The 22,828-nt window shown below is 39.9% G+C and overlaps 2 protein-coding genes across 8 annotated transcripts in view; both read left to right on the top strand.

The window, feature by feature from the left end:
• The window catches only part of SCAI (suppressor of cancer cell invasion), a 197,400-nt gene that overhangs the window by 157,120 nt on the left and 17,452 nt on the right, over positions 1-22,828 (top strand). For 2 of the 7 annotated variants that reach the window (XR_010148855.1, XR_010148856.1), the window contains 3 exons: positions 10,915-10,987; positions 15,329-15,420; positions 15,621-15,721. Coding sequence is in view for 3 of the 7 variants with exons in the window: in XM_528477.8 (XP_528477.3) it covers positions 10,915-10,987; positions 15,247-15,420; positions 15,621-15,721 (348 nt within the window). In the remaining 4 variants the exon portion in view is untranslated. Of the gene's footprint in view, positions 1-10,914; positions 10,988-11,711; positions 11,855-15,246; positions 15,421-15,620; positions 15,722-22,828 lie in introns of all 7 variants that reach the window. The other 5 variants (XM_528477.8, XM_016961650.4, XR_010148853.1 and 2 more) reach the window with 4 other exon arrangements.
• On the top strand, positions 17,359-18,897 carry LOC107976773 (frataxin, mitochondrial-like). Its single transcript, XM_063788030.1, has 2 exons — positions 17,359-17,431; positions 18,201-18,897. Exons 1-2 carry the CDS (start codon positions 17,359-17,361, stop codon positions 18,797-18,799), a joined length of 672 nt encoding a protein of 223 aa, XP_063644100.1. The 3' UTR covers positions 18,800-18,897.

The following is a 22,828-nucleotide window of genomic DNA, read 5'->3' on the forward strand; positions in this document are numbered from 1 at the left end:
GACAGAGCGAGACTCCATCTCAAAAAAAAGGCCCTCAGTCATTTTGGGCAATACTTCTTTTTCTTTTTTCCCCTGGAAGAAGAAAATCCTTTTGCACATTTAAGTATTTATGACAGAGCTAGCTGGATCCCTGCCTGTGAAAATGACTTACAGATTTGTCAAAACAGGAGTATTTATCTAAACAGCCTCATCCTAAAGTATTTGACTGATGTCTACAGCAATCAGTTTCTTAAGGCATTCACAACAGGATTCAGTTATATAAGAGCTCTTCTGCCAGTCAGCCTCACTCTCATTCCATTTCTCTCTTGCTGCTTTGAAAGACCTTTTTGTTTTTGCTGTCCTGCAGTTATATGGTGATATATCTAGGTTTGGCTTAAATCTATTGGGATTTGTTGGACTTCCTGAGGTGGTAGGTTGGAGTTTTTTGTTACTGCTGGGAAATTCTCATTTTCTCTTCACATATCGATGGTATCTAAGCTTCTCTCTCCTCACCTTATGGAGCTCCAATTAAATATGTGTATTAGACATTCACACTGTGTCCTCCACATTTCTTAACCTCTCTTCTGTCTGTATTTTCCATCATTTTGTTTCTTTGGTTGAGATTTGTATAGTTTCTTCTGATCTAGCTCTTAGTTCAAAAATTTTCTCTTCAGCTGTGTGTAACTTGCTCTCAAACCCATCTATTGAGTTTTTTGTTGGTTATGGTATTTTTCATGTTGATAAATTATATGTCATTCTTTTTTAAGTATTCCATTGCCCTTTTCTATTTTATTTTATTTTTGAGACGGAGTCTCGATCTGTTGCCCAGGCTGGAGTGCAGTGGCGTGATCTCGGCTCACTGCAATCTCTGCCTCCCGGGTTCAAACGATTCTCCTGCTTCAGCCTCCCAAGTAGCTGGGACTGCAGGTGCCCGCCACCACACCCAGCTAATTTTTTGTATTTTTAGTAGAGATGAGGTTTCACCATGTTAGCCAGGATGGTCTCTATCTCCTGACGTCGTGATCTGCCTGCCTTGGCCTCCCAAAGTACTGGGATTACAGGCATGAGCCACTGTGCCCGGCCACTCCATTGCCCTTTTTATAGTTTCTTATTTTCAAGTTTATTTCTTATTTCTTCAAACTTAATAAGCATACTTATTATTTGTTGTCTGTGTGATATTTTCTATAATCATATATGAAATTGGAATTTCTTTTTTTTTTTTTTTTTATTGAGACGGAGTTTCACTCTTGTTGCCCAGGCTGGAGTGCAATGGTGCGATCTCACCTCACTGCAACCTCCGCCTCCCCGGTTCAAGCAATTCTCCTCAGCCTCCCAAGTAGCTAGGATTACAGGCATGTGCCACCACACCTGGCTAATTTTGTATTTTTAGTAGAGACGGGGTTTCTCCATGTTGGTCAGGGTGGCCTCAAACTCCCAACCTCAGGTGATCTGCCCGCCTCTGCCTCCCAAAGTTCTGGGATTACAGGTGTGAGCCACTGTGCCCAGCTGAAATTGGATTTTCTATATGAAATCTGATGTTGCTGTTTGAGACATCCTTTGCTGTTTTTGTGCCCCTGTATGCTTGATTATTTTTGACTATGTTTCTTCTTCTTCTTCTTAAAAATTACTTGTATGAAGTTCATAGAGCCCTAGGATGAGGATACCTTTATTCAGAGAGGGTCTGCATTTGCTTATGCCAGACACCCAGAGGCACTACCAGTTTGGGATCACGTAGTTGATAGAAATCTGGGCTGCAAATATGCAGGAGGGCTGACTTACACTGACAACCCTCAGGAACTAATTTTTGTTTTCTTTTGTTTTCTGCTCAGCATCAAGAAAAAGTGTTTTGCAGTCCCATGTGGAGTGATCATGGAAGGGAGAGGAAGTGTCAAGTTTGGTTTTGGTTAATCCTTATACTGACAGTATAGCCCTTTAGGATTCCAGGTTAAAGGGTGTAGCCTTTTAGGATTCCAATTTAAAGGCTATAGCCCTGAGGATTCCAGTTTAATGCAGGGCGAGTTTTCTATTAGATTCCCATCTTGGACAGATGCTGAGCTGTGACATTTGTCCCCTTTTCCAGATGAGATCTTCAAAACCCAAATTCAAGTTGCTAGATTGATTCAGGGCAAGAGTTCTGGAATCTGCATATGCTTTCAGTCTCCTCTACAGATTTTTCTGTATCTCTCTGCCCTTTTATCAGTGAAGTGCCCTTGAGTTCAGTCCTTGTTCTTTTCCACCTACAGCTGACTTCCTGATGTTCTTAGCTGATTTTATGGCTTTGCTGTTTCTGTGTTGACAACCTCCAAGCCAGACCTCTCTCTCAAACTCAACTTGAATATTATCTACCTACTCCATATCTTTAGTTATAATTTAGTTGGTAGAGTTTGCAAACTGAACATGCCCAAGACGGAATTCCTAGGCTCTTCCATATACAGCTTTCCCCATTTTAGTTCATGGCTACTATGCTATTATAGTTGCCCCGGCCATAATCCTTGATTTCGTACTTGACTACTCCTCCCCTCACATCCAACATCCATTTTAGGAAATCCTGTTGACTCGAACTAATATGTATATCCAAGATCCTATTACCTCCTCTGCCTCATCCTGGCTCATACCACCATCATCATTCACCTGAATTACTGCAGTAGCCTTCTAATGAGTCTTCCTCCTTCCTCGCTCTCCTGTAAGTGTGCCTATAAGACAGATATGCCACCTTTCTACTCAAAATCACCAATGGCCTGTCATCTCACTCAGAAGAAAGGCTTTATTTTTTCTGCTTACATATACCCTTCCTTCCCCAGTCTTCCAAAAACATCTCTGATCTTCTCTCTTCCCTGGCCCCTGATTGCTCAGTTCTCTTCAGCCACACTGACCCCCTTGCTGTTCCTGAAACATATCAGGCAGTCATCTGCCCTAGATCTTTACATTCTTTTCCCTCTGCCTTGAATGCTCTTCCAAAGATACCTACATTATTCTTTAGGTGTTTGAGCAAATAAAGCCTTTTAAAAGGTCTTCCCTAATTGTCCTACTTAAAATTATATGCCTCCCCAGTACTCCTCATCCACCTTTCTTTTTCTTAATAATCATAACAGTTAACTTTTCTGTAGTGACTAGCAATATGCACTGTTCTAAGCATTTTATGTGTATACATTTAATTCCTGCACAACACAGTGTGTTGCTTTTATTGTTCCCATTTTACTGATAAGAAAACCAAGGCACAGATAAAGGTTAAGTAATTTGCCCAAGATCACACAGATAGTGGGTAGCCAAGTTGGAATGTAAAACAATGGACTGTAAAACCTGTGCTATTAACTATGTGCTGTGCTTCCATATGTAGCACTTGTCACCTTCTGTGATATTATATAACTTATTTATTTAGTTGGTTAGTTTACTGTGGGTCACAATCTACCATTTCTCCATCCCCCATCCAACTCAGCTCTAGGCCGGGCACGGTGGCTCACACCTGTAATCCCAGCACTTTGGGAGGCTGAGGTGGGTGGATTGCCTGAGGTCAGGAGTTCGAGACCAGCCTTGCCAACATGGTGAAACCCTGTCTCTACTAAAAATACAAAGATTAGCCGGGTGTGGTGGCACATGCCTGTAATCCCAGCTAGTAGGGAGGCTGAGGCAGGGAGAGTTGCTTGAACCCGGGAGGTGGTGGTTGCAGTGAGCTGAGATCGCCACTGCACTCCAGCCTGGGCAACAGAGTGAGACATCATCTCAAAAAATAAAAATAAAAATAAAAAAATACTTACATAAATGTCAGCTCCAGAAGATAGAGTTTTTTCTGTTTTGTTTACTGTTGTATCTCTAGCACCTGTAGCAGTGTCTAGTCCTTAGGTCCATGAGTTATTTGTTGAAGAAGAGAAGAAGAGATCTTTAAAAAGAACATTATATACTGTTTTAAGTGAATGCTTTTTTTTTTTTTTTTTTTTTTAAGAGACAGGTTTTCATTCTGTCACCCAGGCTGGAGTACATGGAGTGCAGTGGTACAATCATAGCTCACTGCAGCCTCATACTCCTGGGCTCAAGAGATCCTCCTACGTCAGCCTCCCGAGTACTAGGACTACAGAAACATGCCACCACACCTGGCTAATTTTTAAATTTTGTGTAGAGATAGGGTCTTGCTATGTTCTCCAGGCTGATCTTGAGCTCCCTGCTGTAAGCGATTATCCCACCTTGGTCTTCCAAAGTGCTGGGATTATGAGCCACCACACCCAGCTAGTGAATGTATTTTAAACCCCAGTTAAAGAAATAATTTCCTAGGCAAAAGATTGAATGGCTATATGAAAGAAATCAGAAAAGCCCCATCACTGGCTAGAAATGTAGGAAAGTTATCAAAATTATTTCCTTTTCCCCACAAGAAAGGCTTCTAGCCCTTCTGGGTTTACCAATAATTTTTTTTTTTTTTTTTTTTTTTTTTTTTTTTTTTTTGAGACAGAGTCGCACTCTGTTGCCCAGGCTGGGATGCAGTGACATGTTCTCAGCTCACTGCAACCTCTGCCTCCCGGGTTCAAGTGAGTCTCCTGCCTCAGCCTCCCAAATAACTGGGATTACAGGTGCATGTTACCATGCCCTGCTAATTTTTTTATTTTTTAATTTTTAGTAGAGATGGGGTTTCACCATGTTGGCCAGGCTGGTCTCGAACTCCTGACCTCAGATGAACCACCCCCCTCGGCCTCCCAAAATGCTGCGATTACAGGCGTGAGCCACCGTGCCCGGCCCAATAATACTTTGAAACCTTTAGAGTCAGATATACAATTTAGGGCAATGAAAAAGGTCAGAACTATCCAATTCATTCTGTAGCAGTTAGGCCACAAAATACTTGTATGGCTTTGATCATGTCTTTGATCTTTTCTGAGCTGCTTTTTCCTTCTCAAATAAGTTGTGAATGCTGATCTCACAGGATTGTCGTGATTGCAGATTAAGATCTATGAAGCCTAGCATAGTTTCTGGAAAATAGCACTCAGTAAATGATAGGAATTATTATGATAATGATACTGTTTCCAGACAAAATTAGCACACATGAAAGAAAACTTTACCCCAAAGTAGTTTATCAATATAGAATAGAAGAATTTAAATAAAATACTAGCCAATAGGCTATTAATAGAATCATCTATCAAAAGAGTTTATCTGAATCATGCATGAAGATTAGGTATAGGAAAATCAGGCCAGGTGCAGTGTCTCACGTCTGTAATCCCAGCACTTTGGGAGCATAAGGCACGAGGATTGCTAGAGGCCAAGAGTTCAAGACTAGCCTGAGCAATATAGCAAGACCCCATCTATAAAATAAAAAACTAGCTGAGTGTGGTGCCACGTCTGTGCAGTGCTAGCTACTTAGGAGGCTGGGGCAGGAGGATTGCTTGAGTTCAGAAGATAAAGACTGCGGTGAGCTATGATCACACCACTGTACTCCTGCCTGGGTTACAGAGCAAGACCTTGACTAAAAAAAAAAAAAATTTAATACTATAAACTATGTCGATAGGATAAATAAGACAATCACATGCTTTCGTAACAGTCATTTAGTAAAATCTAATAACACTCATCACGTGTTCTTAACTAAAGCACTGAACCTATGATGAAGAGCTTCTTTATTAAATAGCCAACGTTGTACTTAGAGAAACACTAAAAGTATGTTCAATTAAAACAAGAAAAAGAGAATGCCTGTTACTATCATTATGATACAGTATTACTTTTGTCCCAACTAGAAATTCATAACATTCCCCAAATAAAACAATAACAAAAGTTGTTCGGATTAGTAAAAGAGGACACAAAACAGTAAATATTGGAAAGAATGAGATGAAAACCACTAGTTGCAGATGGTATGATTTTATATTTGGAAAATCAAGAGGAATCACAGAAAAGCTACTAATATGAATATAAATTCATCAAAGTGGTTAGATATAGGACAAACATACAAAATTCAATAGCAACTTTATATATGAGCTATGTCTGGTAAAAATTTATTCATTTGTATATATTTGCTATAATTTTTCTTAAACTTAATAGCTTTGAATCGTACACTTCATCTGTGTGGGCAGTTATGAGATATTCTGCAAAAACTTGCAAATAAAGATTATAAGATTATCCTGTGGGAGTTAAATTATAACATTAATTAATGAATAGATCAGAACAGAGTAAAGCCACATGTAAAACACCTTAAAGAAACTATTTCTCAGGCCTAAAATTTAATTATAATCTGATAGAAGGTATTCATGTATTTGTGTCAGAGGTCTCCAAGATGATTCCCAGGTTCAGTGATTTCCTAGGAAGATTCACAGGACTCGGCATATAGTCGTACTCACTGCTAAGATTTAGTACAGTAAAAGGATACAGAGCAAAACCAGCAAAAGAAAAAGATAAGTGGGGTGAGTTTGGAGAAAACCAAGTACAAACTTCCAGGGGCCCTCTTCCAGCGGAGTCACACAGGATACACTTAATTACCCAACCAACAAGTTGTGACAACATGGATTAAATATTATCTACCAGCAAAGCTCATTAGGAACTCAGCAACCAGGGTTTTTACTGGGAACTGGTCTTGTGGGCACTCTCTGCCTGGCTCTTAACAAAATGCTACACTCCCAGAAGGAAAGCAGGTGTTCAGTATAAACCATCTTGTTTGCACATTCTAGGGACAGCGAGCCACTCTTTATCAGTTCTGCTAATGGTAGGAATTTTCACCAAAACTAAGTTCCCAGAAGCCAGCCAGGGGCCAACCCAATAAGCAAAACTTTCGAAGGATGGCAGTCTGGCTTGCTATGCTAACTCTTCTCTGCACAGTATTATTGGGGGGGGGAAAAAAAGTCAGGAGAGAAGTTGGTTAGCAAGGAGTGCAAAGAAAAAGGAGACCTTTAGAAATAAATAATAGCAATGTCCATTTTAGCACTATCTAAGAGGAAAAGCAACATGGCTAAGATCCCTAAAGCCATCTTTAGGGATCTGTAGTGCAGAAAATGCCTCAATCTGCCTTATCAAAAGAACCATTCAATTTACTCCCTGTGTTTGGATTACAAAATATTTCTAATATATCTGAATTACTTGCTTAATTTTTTTTTTTTTTTTTTTTTTTTTTTGAGATGGAGTCTTGCTCTGTCACCCAGGCTGGAGTGCAGTGGTCCGATCTCGGCTCACTACAACCTCTGCCTCCCAGGTTCATGCCATTCTCCTGCCTCAGCCTCCCTAGTAGCTGGGACTACAGGCACCTGCCACCACGCCCAGCTAATTTTTTTGTATTTTTAGTAGAGATGGGGTTTCACCGTGTTAGCCAGGATGGTCTCAATCACCCGACCTCGTGATCCGCCCGCCTCGGCCTCCCAGAGTGCTGGGATTACAGGCGTGAGCCACCGCGCCCAGCCTATTTGCTTAATATTTTTAGTACTGGTATTACATTCACAAAGTCACAGAATCAAAAATTTCAAGAAGTCATATTGTGAAATCTCTTCCTCCCGCCTAGTCCCAATGCACTAAATTCCTATCTCTCCCTATAGATAATCACTGTTACCTGTTTCTTATCCTTTTAGAAAAAAAGTTGTAAATGGATATACAAACTAAAACAAATAGTCTTTTTTTAATTTTTTTTTTTTTGAGATGGAGTCTTAATCTGTTGCCCAGGCTAGGGTACAGTGACATGATCTTGGCTCACTGCAACCTCCGCCTCCTGGGTTCTAGCAATTCTCCTGCCTCAGCCTACCTAGTAGCTGGGATTACAAGCACACGCCACCATGCCCGGCTAATTTTTGTATTTTTAGTAGAGATGGGCTTTCACGATGTTGGTCAGGTTGGTCTCAAATTCCTGACTCAAGTGATCTGCCTGCCCTTGGCCTCTCAAAGTGCTGGGATTACAGGCATGAGACACACCATGCCCAGCCAAGAAATAGTCTTTAGTTTTCTTAGTTATATAAATAGTAGTAACATCTTATACCACATTGCACCATATCTTTTTTCATTTAATAAGAAGTATTGAGGCTGGGCATGGTAGCTCACACTTGTAATCCCAGCACTTTGGGAGGCTGAGGCAGGCAGATCACTTGAGGTCAGGAGTTCAAGACCAGCCTGGTCAACATGGCGAAACCCCGTCTCTACTAAAAACACAAAAATTAGCCAGGCACAGTGGCATTCTCCTGTAATCCCAGCTACTCAGGAGGCTGAGGCACAAGAATCACTTGAACCTGGGCAGCGGAGGTTACAGTGAGCTGAGAGGTGGAGGTTGCACTCCAGCCTGGGCGACAGAGCAAAACTGTTTCAAAAAAAAAGAAAAAAAGTATTGGTGACCCTTCATACCTGTTCATAAAGAACTTCTTTGTTCTTTTTTATAGCTGTTTATTATTCCATTGTATTATTGTAGCATAATTTATTGTACCAATCCTGTATTTCTGGTCATTTGGTTGTGTTATTTCCATTCCTTCACTATCACTAACAAGGCTTCAAGGAATAATTTAATCCTTACGTTATTTTATTGGTTGCATAGTGTATCTATAGGGAAAATTTCTAGTTTGGGAATTTCTGTGTTAATATGCATTTGAGTGTAATAGATGCTGCCAAGTTAAATTGTCTTCTAAAGTGTTTATATCAATTTATACTCCTATTACCTACATATGAGTATTTCCCCACATTCTTGCCAACAGTGTATATTCTCAAACTTTTAGAAATTTTGCTAAACTGATAGGGTAAAAATGGAATTTTGAGATGGAGTCTCGCTCTGTCATCCAGGCTGGAGTGCAGTGGTGCGATCTTGGCTCCCTGCAGCCTCCGCTTCCCGGGTTCAAGTGACTCTCCTGCCTCAGCTTCCCGAGTAGCTGGAATTACAGGCATGCGCTACCACGCCCAGCTAATTTTTGTATTTTTAGTGGAAACGGGGTTTCATTATGTTGGCCAGGCTGGTCTCCACTCCTGACCTCAGGTGATCTGCCCACCTCTGCCTCCCAAAGTGCTGGGATTACAGGTGTGAGCCAACGCGCCTGGCTGAGAGGCTCTTTCAATATTATGAGATTAATCCTTTGTAATGTGAGTTCCAGATATTTTCTTCAGTTCATTATTTGACTTTTGATTTTGTTTATGCTGTATTTTACCATTCATAAGCTTTTGATTTTTATGTAACTAGGTTTATCAATCATAGTTAATCATAACAGGAGAGTCTAGGTAAAAAAAATAATTATTTTTTTTCACCACTTTTATTATTTAATTTTTTACATTTACATCTTTGATATATTTGGAATTTGTCCTAGTGTGTGGTATGAAGTATGGAACCAACTTTCTTTTAGATGGCTATTCAGTTTTTCCAGCCAATCTGAGGTGTCATTATTATGTGTACATAAGTCCTAAATGTTTTGGAGTCTAATTCTGGACTTTTCATTCTGTTCCATTGGTTTCCTGCCTACTCTTGTACCAGCACCACTTTAATTACTGAAGTTTTTCTTTTGTTATGTTTTGTTTTGTTTTGTTTTTTGTTTTGTTTTTGTCTCGCTCTGTTGCGCAGGGTGGAGTGCAGTGGCACAGTCAGAGCTCATTGTAGCCTTGACCTCCCTGGTGCAAGTGATCCTACCACCTCAGCCTCCCAAGCAGCTGGGACTGCAAGCATGTACCACCACATTTGGCTAATTTTTCTATTCTTTGTAGAGTCGGGGTCTCACTATTTTGCCCAGGCTGGTCTCAAACTCCTGGGCTCAAGTGATTCTCCCACCTCCCAAAGAGCTGGGATTACAGTCGTGAGCCACTGTGCCGGGCCTCACTGAGGTGTAAAGTATGTTTCAATATCTGATGAGTCTAGTTCCCCCTCTGCTCTTTTTCAGAGTTCTCTTGGGGAATCCAGTTTTTCCATATGAACTTTAGAATTACTTTTTTCAGTTGTAGGAAAAAAAGTCTGTGGTTATTTTTATTGAGGTTGGTTTAAATTTTAATAAGTTAGTGTAATGACATTTTAGAATTGTTTTATCTCTAAGAACATAGTATGTTTTGGCTGGGCGTGCTGGCTCATGCCTGTAATCCCAGCACTTTGGGAGGCCGAGGTGGGTGGATCGCTTGAGCTCATGAATTTAAGACCAGCCTGGGCAACATGGCAAAATCCCGTCTCTACTAAAAATATAAAAATTAGCCAAGTGTGGTGGCATGCACCTGTAGTCCTAGCTACTGGGAAGGCTGAGGCAGGAGAATCGCTTGAACCAGGGAGACGGAGGTTTCAGTGAACCGAGATCGTGCCATTGCACTCCAGCCTGGGCAACAAGAGCAAGACTCAAAAAAAAAAAGAACATGGTATGTCTTTACATTTGTTCAAGTCTTCATTCAAGAGTATTTTAAAAAATGTTTTTGTTGTTTGATTTTTTATTTCTTTTTAAGTTTACTCCTAGGAGTTTTATTTTTCTTGTTGCTTTACCACACAGCTTATGATTTTACTTCCCTTGTAGATATACCTTCAGGGAAAGGATATGATTAATTATGTAGAGTACTTTAGTTTGAGTGTCAGCTTGTTACTGTAAATCACAGATTGACATTCTGGTCTTTTATGTCATTCCATGAGAGCAGTTATTATGACCCACAATAAGAGATGACTCCAGGAATCAGATTTTGGAGCTGAAAGCCAGATCCTAGATCTTGGAAAGTTCACCTTTATATATATAAGTGTGTGTTGCTCGATGGAGTGGCCTCTTGGTATACAGCCAGATGACTTCTCCGTGCAAAACTACAATCATGTTTATGCCTTGTGTTTAAAAAATCAGTAGTTCACTCAGTAAACTATTTCAATTGAGAGCCTTTAAGAAAGCCTATTATGCATGGTACTTATATATGAATGGCAGTCTCCTTAGCTGTTGCTGATGTTTCTGCATCTATTTATGAGTTTAAGGGCCCAATCTATACACTAAAAATATGCTTTGGAAAATTACTAAGTAACTATCTTTGGTCAAATCTTTAATGCAAGTTTTAAATTCTTATATATTACAGAATTTCACAAACTTGTTTGGACAGCCACTAGTCTGCTTGCTTTCTCCTACAGCATATCCAAAAGCTTTACAAGGTATGTACCCTCATTGCCTGGTATAGCCATAGGTTGCAAATAAACACTATCTATATTATGAATAGTACTGATCTTTGTTTTTTCCTCCCATAATGATCGCGTGTGGATTTATGGTGTTTAATATGGCAGGTGTCGCTCTGAAATATACCCAGAAGCCTTGCCAACAACCAGGATCCCTTAATGTGCTACCATTAGGCCTTGAAATAATTCATCCCTGAGAAAGAAGTGGTTTTGTTCCTTGCTGATGGGGAACTCATGATTTGTAAATTTTAAAATTTGTTTTATAGGTGTTTGTTTTGATTTGCTGGTCATATCTATATAGCATGGTTTTCCTATATCTTTGCAGGCATGTTTTAAAAGATCCAAGGCATCTTTTAAGACTATAAGATTGCTGGTCTAGGAAACTTCTCAGTCTATGCCACAGAGTTAGGATAACCTAACTGGCACAACTTAAAGTGTTTCTTTTATTCACATTTTTACCTTGTTGTGATTTAAAAATAAAAGAACCTCTTCTAAGTCTGCCAGAGAGACAGGTTAGTGTTTTGGCCATTTCTTCAATGGCTGAGAATCAAAAGACTTTTTGTCCTTAATAATTTGTCTTTAATTAGTGACACATAAAATCTAATTCTAACTCCCAGTCATTTAGTAGGTAAAATACTAAACAACCTTAACACTGTTTTAGCAGTACTTGTCACTGTTTCACTATCTCCCTAACTGTGAATAGTGCTGATGTCTCTCTGTGGGAGATGGCATTTTACTGCTACTTCCCAGCCAGAAGTCCTGTCTGCTGACATAGTTTGACACAGGAAGTGATGGTCAGCATTTGAATGCCTGAGAGAAGCTGGAGGCTTTCACCGTTGTTTTAAGGTAAGTTCTGCTGTTTAACAGGGAAAAACATGTAGAAATATTAACTTCATGTATCCAAAAGTAAAATTACTAAGGGATAGAACTTACCTTCAAACAACGGTAAAATTCTCCTGCTTTGAAGATTTTGTTATCCTGTTTCTTATCATTTCTGGAGGAATGTAATCTCTTTCAGTTACTGAGCAGTACTTTTTGCTATCAATCTGTCCTATCATTATGTAGTTTTATTTAAATTTACATGGTCAAATAGGTTAATACCAAGATTATTCGGTCTGAAAGACTTCATTGTATAGAGGAGAAAAACAGACTTTGGAGGCAAACTGACTGAATTTGAATCCCGACTCAGCCACTTACTTGCTGTGTGACCTTGGGAAATTATTCAGCCATTCTATGCCTCAGTTTCTTCATCTATCAAATGGAAATAATAATAGTATCTACCTCATAGAATAATGCTGGGTATGTAGTAACTACTCAATATGTGCTCTCATTATTATTATTATGCTTAGTTGTAATACATGTCCTTCACACATTTTATCCGGTTTCCTATCTTCATGCTACAAAGCTTAGACCTCTAACACCTTAAATTAATTGTTCAATTACAAAAGCAGATTCAAAATTCTTCTGTGAGAAATGTTTTGGATTTATCCATAGGCATTATTGCTACTCACCTCTGCAAAAGGGGAGAGCCTTCCATGTGGGTGCAAAACTAGCTGATCAGTAAGCACTTCTGAGATCTAAAGCCTATAGTTTTCTCATTAGCCAAGAGTTACTTCATTTATTCAATTTTTTTTTTTTTTTTTTGAGATGGGGTCTCACTCTGTCACTCAGGCTGGAGTACAGTTGTGTGATCATAGCTCACTTCAGCCTCTACCTCCTGGGCTCAGGTGATCCTCCCACTTCAACCTCTTAAGTAGCTGGGACCACAGGTATACACTACCACACCCAGCTAATTTTTGTATTTTTTTTTTGTAGGGACTGGGTCTCGCCATGTTGCCTAGGCTGGTCTCAAACTCCTGGGCTCAAGAGATCTGCCTGCCTTGGCCTCCCAAAGTGCTATTCAACATTTATTATCAGGTACTGTGCTGGGCACTGGAGATAGCACTATGACCTGACAAGCACAGTTACATTCTTCACAGAGCCAAATGTCTTGTGGCAGATAGAGAGAGCCTGATGGGCGGTTATTATAAGTGATTCACAAGAGGATGCCTGCAAATGGACGAGGAACTCCTGACTAGCAGCACATTGAAGACGAGGGAAGGGGATGAGATAATGTCTAACGTGGACGTTAAGAACATGGAGAACTAGATGGGGGTGGGAAATGACCGAGCAAGAGTGTTCCAGCTGAGAATTTGCATGTGCTGTGGCCATGAGATAAGACAGCTTAGGGAGCATGTAGAGAAATTTATTTTATTGTATTTTTTGGGATGGAGTCTTGCACTGTCGCCCAGGCTAGATGCAGTGGCACAGTCTCAGCTCACTACAACCTCTGCCTCCCAAGTTCAAGCGATTCTCCTTGCCTCAGCGTCCCAAGAAGCTGGGATTACAAGCGCTCGCCACCACTCCCAGCTAATTTTTTTGTATTTTTATGAGAGACTAAAAATGTTGGCCAGGCTGGTCTCAAACTCCTGACCTCGTGATCTGCCCGCCTCCGCCTCCAAAAGTGCTGGGATTACAGGCGTGAGCCACCGTGCCTGGCCTAATTTTGTATTTTCACTAGAGACAGGGTTTTGCCATGTTGGCCAGGCTGGCCTTGAACACTTGACCTCAAGTGATCCACCCACCTTGGCCTCCCAAAGTGCTGGGATTACAGGCGTGAGCCACCACACCTGGCCAAGCACATAGAGAAATTAGTCATTCCTTCTAGCTAAAGGGTAGAGTTTGAGATTGTGTGATTGAATTGTGAAAGAATTTCTAAGATTTGTTAAGTAATTTAAGTGGAAGACAATGGGGTACAGGTTGAGCATTCTTAGTCCTAAAATCTGAAATGCTCCAAAATTCAAAAGTTTGAGTATCAACACGATACTGAAAGTGAAAAATTCCACATATCAGTACTTAGCACAAGGTTTATTTCATGTACAAAATTATTTAAAATATTGTGTAAAGTTACCTTTAGGTTATGTGTATACGGTACATATGAAACATTAATAAACTTCATGTTTAGACTTGGGACCTGTCCCCAGGACATCTCATTATGTATATGCAAATATTCCAAATCCCAAAAAACCCAAAATCCAAACACTTGTGGCCCCAAGCATTTTGGATAAGGGATACTCAACTTGTACCATCAAAATATTTAAACAGGAGAGTAGCATGAAAGAGCATTCAGTTAATGTCCTAGAGAATGAACTTGGGAGGGGCATGGATGAAAATAGGGAGATGGCTGGAGATAGCACAATGACTAGTAGCCAGCTGCAAAGATACTAAGCCCATAGAACCAACAGGACTTGGTGATGGACTAGGTGTGGGGAGGGGAGGCAGGAATAGACTTCCAGGTTTCTGGCTGAGATGCTGGTAGAAATGATAATACCTGATGAGAAGCATATTTGTAGAGAACAAAAGGGGAAATAATTTGCTTTGAGTTGTTGACATGTTGAGTTTGAGGTGCCTTTGAGAATTAGGTTGAATAGAGTAGCCTAGAGCAGCAGTACTTAAAGGAAGTAAGAGTGTGAGTCATTAAATTTTCTATTACCTATATCAAAAACAGTAAAAAGAAACAGGTGAAATTAGTGTTAACAATGACATTTTGTACTAAAGCTTTGAAATCATCTAGTCACATTTTACTCATCTAGTCACATTTTTAGTGTCCAGTATTTTACTCATCTAGTCACATTTTTAGTGTCCAGTATCTACCGCAAGACAGAGCAGTGCCAGACCTAAGGAATTCAATTTAGGCTGCTGATAGAGAATTAGAAATTTGTAGGCATATAAATGGTAACTAAAATCATGGGAGTAAGAGCAGTCAGCAATGTATGGGGCCAAAGAAAGAAACTACTCATATTTAAGAGATAGGAAGGGAAAGAGCAGCTCATAGAGAGCAACTCAGAGGAGAATGAAAAAGACCGGCATTTGTAGCACTCATCAGAGAATTCTATCAAGATAACCCATAATCCAACACTTGCCATATTTGGATGAAATTTGTTAATTGAGGGCAAAAAATAGTAAGAAATATCATTTTCCATTTCTCTTAAGTTTGCTAGGCTCTTTCTGAAGTTTGTTCAGCAGAAAGCAACTTACCAAAGTTTTTGTAGTTTCGTGAAGAATCTGCTTTGTTGAATTATGATTTAATGAGATAGCTTTAATTTTATATATTACCAGTATATTAAAATGTTCCTCATATGTATCTCTTATCTTTTGCAAAACTATTGTCTATATATATAACATGTTTGTTATTACAGATCAATCTCAGCGAGGTAGCCTCTTCACTCTCTTTTTGAACAATCCTCTAATGGCCTTCCTATTTGTCTCTGGATTGTCAAGCATGCGCAGAGGCCTATGGGAAAAGTGTCAAGAATATCTTCGAAAAATCAACCGTGATATTGCCCAGCTACTGACTCATTCACGTTCAATAGGTACCCTCCTAATCTAACTGCACATTTAACAGAATGTACTATAATGGCTTAAAATGGTTACTTATTTTAAATTGTTTGAATTTTTAAAGGTGTGTGTCCCAGGCAGGAAAGTTGAGAACACTTTCCTGAAGTTTCCTTCCCCTTTGAAACATAATTTCCATTTAAGCATCTTTTTACTGTCACTTTTCTCCTCTTTGCAGATCAGGCATTTCTCCAGTTTTTTGGAGATGAATTTCTTCGCTTGCTCCTCACAAGATTTATCTTTTGTTCAGCCACCATGAGGATGCACAAGATTTTTCGGGTAGGCAAAGAACATTATTAAAGACGAATTTTATCATTTTAGGTATTTAAGAACCATGTATTATATTTTACCTGTATAAAATAAGGTTATAATAAAATAATATTATTTTGGATAAATTCAAAATAATATTTACAAATGTACTGTCACACTGGTCTGCTAAGTAAAAAAATACATTTGAATATGTAAAGTATAAAGATTAACAATATTAAGGCACATCTGAGTACCTATCGTTTGTTTAAAAGTAGAACATTTTCTGGCTGGCCGTGGTGGCTCCCGCCTGTAATCTCAGCACTTTGGGAGGTCGAAGCTGGTGGAACACTTGAGGTCATGAGTTGGAGACCAGCCTGGCCAACATGCTGAAACTCCTTCTCTACTAAAAATAAAAAAATTAGCCAGGTATGGTGGCACGCGCCTGTAATCCCAGCTACTCTGGAGGCTGAGGCAGGAGAATTGCTTGAACCCAGGAGGCGGAGGTTGTGGTGAGCAGAGATTGCATCAGTGCACTCCAGCCTGGACGACAAGAACGAAACTCCAACTCAAAAAATTTAAAAAAATAAAAGTAGAACATTTTCAATACATCCCTGATCCTATCTCCCTCTCAAATGAAACTCACATCCTGAATTTTATTTATTTATTTATTTATTTAGAGATGGAGTTTCACTCATGTTGCCTAGGCTGGAGTGCAATGACTCGATCTCAGCTCACTGCAACCTCTGCCTCCTGGGTTCAAGCGATTCTCCTGGCTCAGACTCCCAAGTAGTAGCTGGGATTATAGGCGCCCACCACCACACCTGGCTAATTTTTTGTATTTTTAGTAGATACAGGGTTTCACCATATTGGCCAGGCTGGTCTCGATCTCCTGACCTCAGGTGATCCACCCGCCTTGGCCTTCCAAAGCGCTGGGATTATTGGCATGAGCCACCGCACCCAGCCCTGAAATTTTTTTTTTTAATCATTCATTTTTCTTTGTAGTTTTGCAGCATGTATTTCTATTCCTACACAACATATTTATGAATCCATATTGTATGTATTCTGCAGCTTCCTTTTTTCCAGTTATTCCTGAGATTGAGCCATGTTGATTGACTATAGCTTTCATTCATTCATTTTGTTTGACTGTGCAACACTAGGCAGTGTTTGACTATATATTGCAAATCACTTATTCTTCTGATAATGGACATTTGGGTTGCTTCCAAGTTTTTATTATTGTATAAATGATACTGGCCAGGCGCAGTGGCTCACACCTGTAATCCCAGCACTTTGGGAGGCAGAGGCAGGCAGATCACAAGCTCAGGAGTTCAAGACCAGGCTGGCCAACATGATGAAATCCTGTCTCTACTAAAAATACAAAAACTAGCCAGACGTGCTGGCATGCACCTGTAATCCCAGCTACTCGGGAGGCTGAGGAAGGAGAATTGCCTGAACCCAGGAGGCGGAGGTTGCAGTGAGCAGAGATCATGCCGCTGCACTCCAGCCTGGGCAACAGAGCAATACTCAGTCTTGGGGAAAAAAAAATGATGTTACTGTGAAATTCTTGTATCAGTTTCCTGGTACACATATATAAGATTTTCTCTGAGGAATATACCTAATAGTAGAATTGCAAGATCAGAGGATATAAGCATATTTAATTTTACTAGGTAATGCCAGACTGTGTTCCAAAGCGATTGTATCAGTTTACACTTATACCAGCAGGATATAAGAGTTGCTATTTCTGTAATCCTTCCTTTCCAACACTTGCTGCAATCATACTTTATAGCTTTTGTGAATCTGCTGAGTGTAAAGTGGTAGGTCATTGTGGTTTTAATTTTTATTTCCAGGATTACTGTTAAGGTTGAGCAACTTCTCATATGTGTTCTGTTTTTCTCTTTGTAAAGAATGTGTTCAAGTCTTTTGCTTGACTTGATAGTCCAGTTTTCTAGCTGTTGCTTTTTTGTGTATGGATGTACCTATACAACACTTCATTGAGGTTTTAAATATTTTAGCCATTATATTTTTCACTTCTGTAAGGAAAATTTTTTTTTCAAATATGCCTGAACAGTTAAAAAAATATTTTGCAGCTTTTGGTTTCAGAATATTATTTCTTTCTGTTTTATTATGGTAATTTTAAAATGTAAAAGAACTGTGCAATGGGCCAGGCGCAGTGGCTCACACCTGTAATCTCAGCACTTTGGGAGGCCGAGACAGGAGCATCACTTCAGGCTAGGAGTTTGAGACCAGCCTGGGTAACATAGTGAGACCTCATTTCTACAAAGAAATTTTTAAAATTAGCCAGGAGTAGTGATGTGTGCCTATAGTCCCAGCTCTTCAGGAGGCTAAGGTGGGAGAATTGCTTGAGCCCAGGGGTTTGAGGCTGCAGTGAGCTCTGATTGTACCACTGCATAGGCCAACTGTGCAGTTCCACTTAAGACACAGCCTTTTTTTTTTTTTTCCCCAAAAAATAAATTGGAAAAATTTTGGAGATTTCCTACAGTTTGGAAAACAGATGAACTACATAGCCTAGGAATATTGAAAACATTGCTCACCTGGGCCCTGCGGCCAGCAGAATTGGCCCCGCTCTGTGGCTGCCGGGGCCTGCGCACTGGAATCGCCGTGGCCTGCGCACCCCACCATGCCAGTTTGAACCTCCATGGCCTCAACCAGATTCGGAATGTCAAAAAGCAGAGTGTCTATTTGATGAATTTGAGGAAATCGGGAACTTTGGGCCACCCAGGCTCTGTAGATGAGACCACCTATGAAAGACTAGCGGAGGAATCACTGGACTCTTTAGCAGAGTTTTTTGAAGACCTTGCAGACAAGCCATACACGTTTGAGGACTATGATGTTTCCTTTGGGAGTGGTGTCTTAACTGGTAAACTGGGTGGAGATCTAGCAACCTACGTGATCAACAAGCAGACACCAAACAAGCAAATCTGGTTGTCTTCTCCATCCAGTGGACTCAAGCGTTATGACTGGACTGAGAAAAACTGGGTGTACTCCCACGATAGCGTGTCCCTCCATGATGTGCTCGCTGCAGAGCTCACTAAAGCCTTAAAAACCAAACTGGACTTGTCTTCCTTGGCCTATTCTGGAGAAGACGCTTGATGCCCAGCCCAGTTTTAAGGATATTAAAAGCTGTCAGGCCAAGACCCCAGCTTCATTATGCAGCTGAGGTCTGTTTTTTTGTTTTTCGTTTTTTGTTTTTCATTCCTGCTTTTGAGGAACAGCTCTGTGGAAAGAATGTGTTGCCTCCTACCTTGCCCACAAGTTTTAATTTTTAATTTCTACAGAAGATTTTTTTGGATTGTCTGATTTCCTCCCTCATATGATATCCTTTATCTTTTATAATGTCTTATCCCTATACCTGAATATAACAACCTTTAAAAAAGCAAAAGAATAAGAAGGAAAAATTCCAGCAGGAGAAATGAATTATCTTCACTCTTCATTCTTTGAAGGACTTACTGCAAGAAGTACATGAAGAGCAACTGGTTAACCTGCTCACTGTTCTGTCTCAAAATGAGACACATTAACGGGTAGGCTACAATGTTCCTGGGCTTCTTTCAAAGTGGAAGCACTTCTGAGCTCTTTAGCATTGAAGTGTCAAAAGCAATTCACATGGGAAGACAATTTCTTATATGTGCTTTGTGACTGCCAGGGTGTGGCCTGCACTGGGTTGTCCTGGGAGACCTAGTGCTGTTTCTTCCACATATTCACGTGTGTGTGTGTGTGTGTGTGTGTGTGTGTGTGTTTGTGTGTTTATTTTTTTATTATTTTTTCATTTTAAGGGTTAGTATGGAATCAGCTGCTACAAGAATGCAAAAAACTTCCAATGACAAGAAAGGAGGAAAAAAAAGCCATTTTCATGAGCTGAGTGATGTAGCATAATAAACAAAATCATGGAGCTGAGGAGGTGCTTTGTAAACGTGAAGGGGCATAAAAAGGAAAGAGATACTTGTGTCAATAAAGAGAGCCTGGTCCTAGACGTAGTTCAGCCACAAAGTAGTTGTCCCTTTGTGGACAAGTTTCCCAAACTCCCTGAGCCTCTGCTTTCCCATCTGTTAAATGAGGGGATAGAATATGGTTGATTTCCAGCATTCAGTGGTCCTGTCAAGCAGCCTAACAGGCTAGCTCTAATTCCCGTTGGGTAGATGAGGGGATGACAAAGAACAATTTGTAAGCTATATAGGAAACATTGTTATTGGTGTTGCCCTATCAGGATTTCAGTTGAATTCATGTTAAAATTACAGCCGTCCTTTATTGTACACTTATTGGGTTAAGCCGATTATACCATATTACCTCATTTTAATTTTTACTGACCTGCACTTTATACATGAAGCAACAAGGCTCCAGGACATTAAAACTCACACAAAGTTATGCTCATGTTATATTATTTTCTTACTTAAAGAAGGATTTATTAGTGACAAGTTTGTATTAATATGTAGCAAAGGCTTTTCCAATGGGTGAATAAAAACACATTCCATTATAGTAAAAAAAAAAAAAAAAAAAGTCAAGCTGGGAGAAGTGGCATATACCTATAGTCCCAGCTACTCAGGAGGCTGAGGCAGGAGGACTGCTTGAAGCCAGGAATTGGAGATCAGCCTGGGCAACATAGCAAGATCCTATCTCTTAGAAAAAAAAAACTCTTAATAATGAAACAGTATAAACAGAAGCTAAGTAAAATATTTTCTTTCTCCTGAAATAAAATTATTTTTTGAGTCTGATGGAAGTGTTTAAGTGCAGTAGGTCAGTGCCAGTGAGAAAAAAGATAAAATCATACAAAAAAAGAAATATTGAATAAATTAAGAAAAAGGTATATCATGAATACATAAAATATATGTAGACACTAGTCTATTTTATCATTTACTACTATAAGATATATACAAATCTATTATGAATGATTAAAATTTATGCACACACTTACAGACCATATATGGTACCATTCACAGTCCAGAGAAGTGTAAACAAAAGTAATGATGCAATATTAAGTCATAACTGTCCTTGCGATAGTTTGCTGAGAATGATGGTTTCCAGCTTCATCCATGTCCCTACAAAGGACATGAACTCATCATTTTTTATGGAAGGACAAAAAACCAAACACCACATGTTCTCACTCATAGGTGGGAATTGAACAATGAGAGCACATGGACACAGGAAGGGGAACATCACACACCGGGGCCTGTTGTGGGGTCGGGGGAGGGGGGAGGGATAGCATTAGGAGATATACCTAATGTAAATGACAAGTTAATAGGTGTAGCACACCAACATGGCACATGTATACATATGTAACAAACCTGCACGTGTGCACATGTACCCTAGAACTTAAAGTATAATTTTAAAAAATCATAACTGCATAAAATCACTGTAGTGCTTACTGTACTACTGTAATAATTTGGTAGCCACATCCTGTTGCTCTGGCAGTAAGCTCAAGTGTTGCAAGTACTGCTTAGAATGCCCATCATTTCCATGAGCAGTTTGTCTCTCCAGTAAATTGTGTATTGTAATAAAAAATGATCTCTAGCGGTTCTCACATATTTTTTATTGTGTTTAGTGCAGTACTGTAGTAAACCTTGCATAACACCATGGGATCCATATGAAGTGATGCTTCAAGTGCTCCCAAGAAGCAATGAAAAGTCATGACATTACAAGAAAAAGTTGAATTGCTTGATATGTACCATAGATCAAGGTTTGCCATTGTGGTTGCCTGCCATTTCAAGATAAATTAATCCAGTAAGGAGTGTTGTAAAAAAAGAAAAGAAAATTTGTGAAGCCATCACTGTAGCTACGTTAGCAGGCATGAAAACCTTAGACTTTTTGTGAAATACCTTTTTATCTCATAATGAAAATGTAGCGTTTATGTAGGTGCAAGGTTGCTATAAGACATACTTACAGGCCGGGCACAGTAGCTCACGCCTGTAATCCCAGCACTTTGGGAGGCCACAGAGGGTGGGTCACCTTAGGTCAACATTTCAAGACCAGCCTGACCAATATGGTGAAACCCTCGTCTCTACTAAAAATATAAAAATTAGCTGGGTGTCGTGGCGTGAGCCTGTAGTCTCAGCTACTCGGGAGGCTGAGACAGGAGAACTGCTTGAAACCAGAAGGCGGAGGTTGCAGTGAGCTGAGATCACACCACTGCACTCCAGCCTGGGCGACAGAGCAAGACTCCATTCCCCCCCACATACACACAAAAAAAAGACATATATTATGATTTGAGAAAAAGCAAACTCATTATATAACAAAGCAAAAGGAAAGTGAAGGATCTACAGCTAGAGAATTAAATTCTGGCAAGAAAGGGTTTGATAATTTTCTAAAGAGCTTTGGCTTTAAAAATGTTAATATAACACGAGAAGCAGCTTCTGCCAACCAAGAGGCAGCAGACAAGTTCCCAGAAAGTACCTTTTCTGGAAAAAAAAAAAAAAAACCTGCCACAAAAGACATTTATTAGTAAGGAAGAGAAGTGAACACCAGGATTTAAACAGGAAGGGATAGACAACTCTGTTGTTTTGTGCAAATGCACTTGGGTTTATGATCAGGACAGTCTTTATCTATAAAGCTGCTCATGCACCTTGACAGAAAAGATAAACACCAGCTGCCAGTACAACAAGAAGGTCTGGACAACAGGAACTTTCTTCCAGATTAGTTTCGTTGATGCTGTGTCCTTGAAATCAGGAAGTACCTTGCCAGTAAGGGACTACCTTTTAAAGTTTTTTTGATATTTGGCAATGCCGTGGCTGTCCAGAACCCCATTAATTCTATACTGAAGGTATCAAAGTGGCCTACTTGCCCCAGAACACAATGTCAGCCTCTAGATGGGAGGTCCTAAGGACCTTTAAGTTTCATTACACAGAGTATGTATTATCAAAACTATGGAAGAGAACCCCCAATGGAGAGAACCCCCAATGGAGAGAACATCATGAAAGCCTGAAAGGATTCCACCATTGGAAATGCCATCATTATTACAGAAAAAGGCTTGAAAGCCATCAAGCCTGGAACCATTCCTGCTGGAGAAAACTGTGTCTAGATGTTGTGCATGACGTCAGAGGATTTGTGACAATCAAGGAAATCATGAAAGAGATTGTGGATGTGGCGAAAAGGGTGGGGAGTGAAGGGTTTCGAGATACAGATCTTGGAGAA

Source organism: Pan troglodytes, chromosome 11 (assembly GCF_028858775.2).
Source record: "Pan troglodytes isolate AG18354 chromosome 11, NHGRI_mPanTro3-v2.0_pri, whole genome shotgun sequence".
In the NCBI taxonomy this organism is placed as follows: Eukaryota; Metazoa; Chordata; class Mammalia; order Primates; family Hominidae; genus Pan; species Pan troglodytes.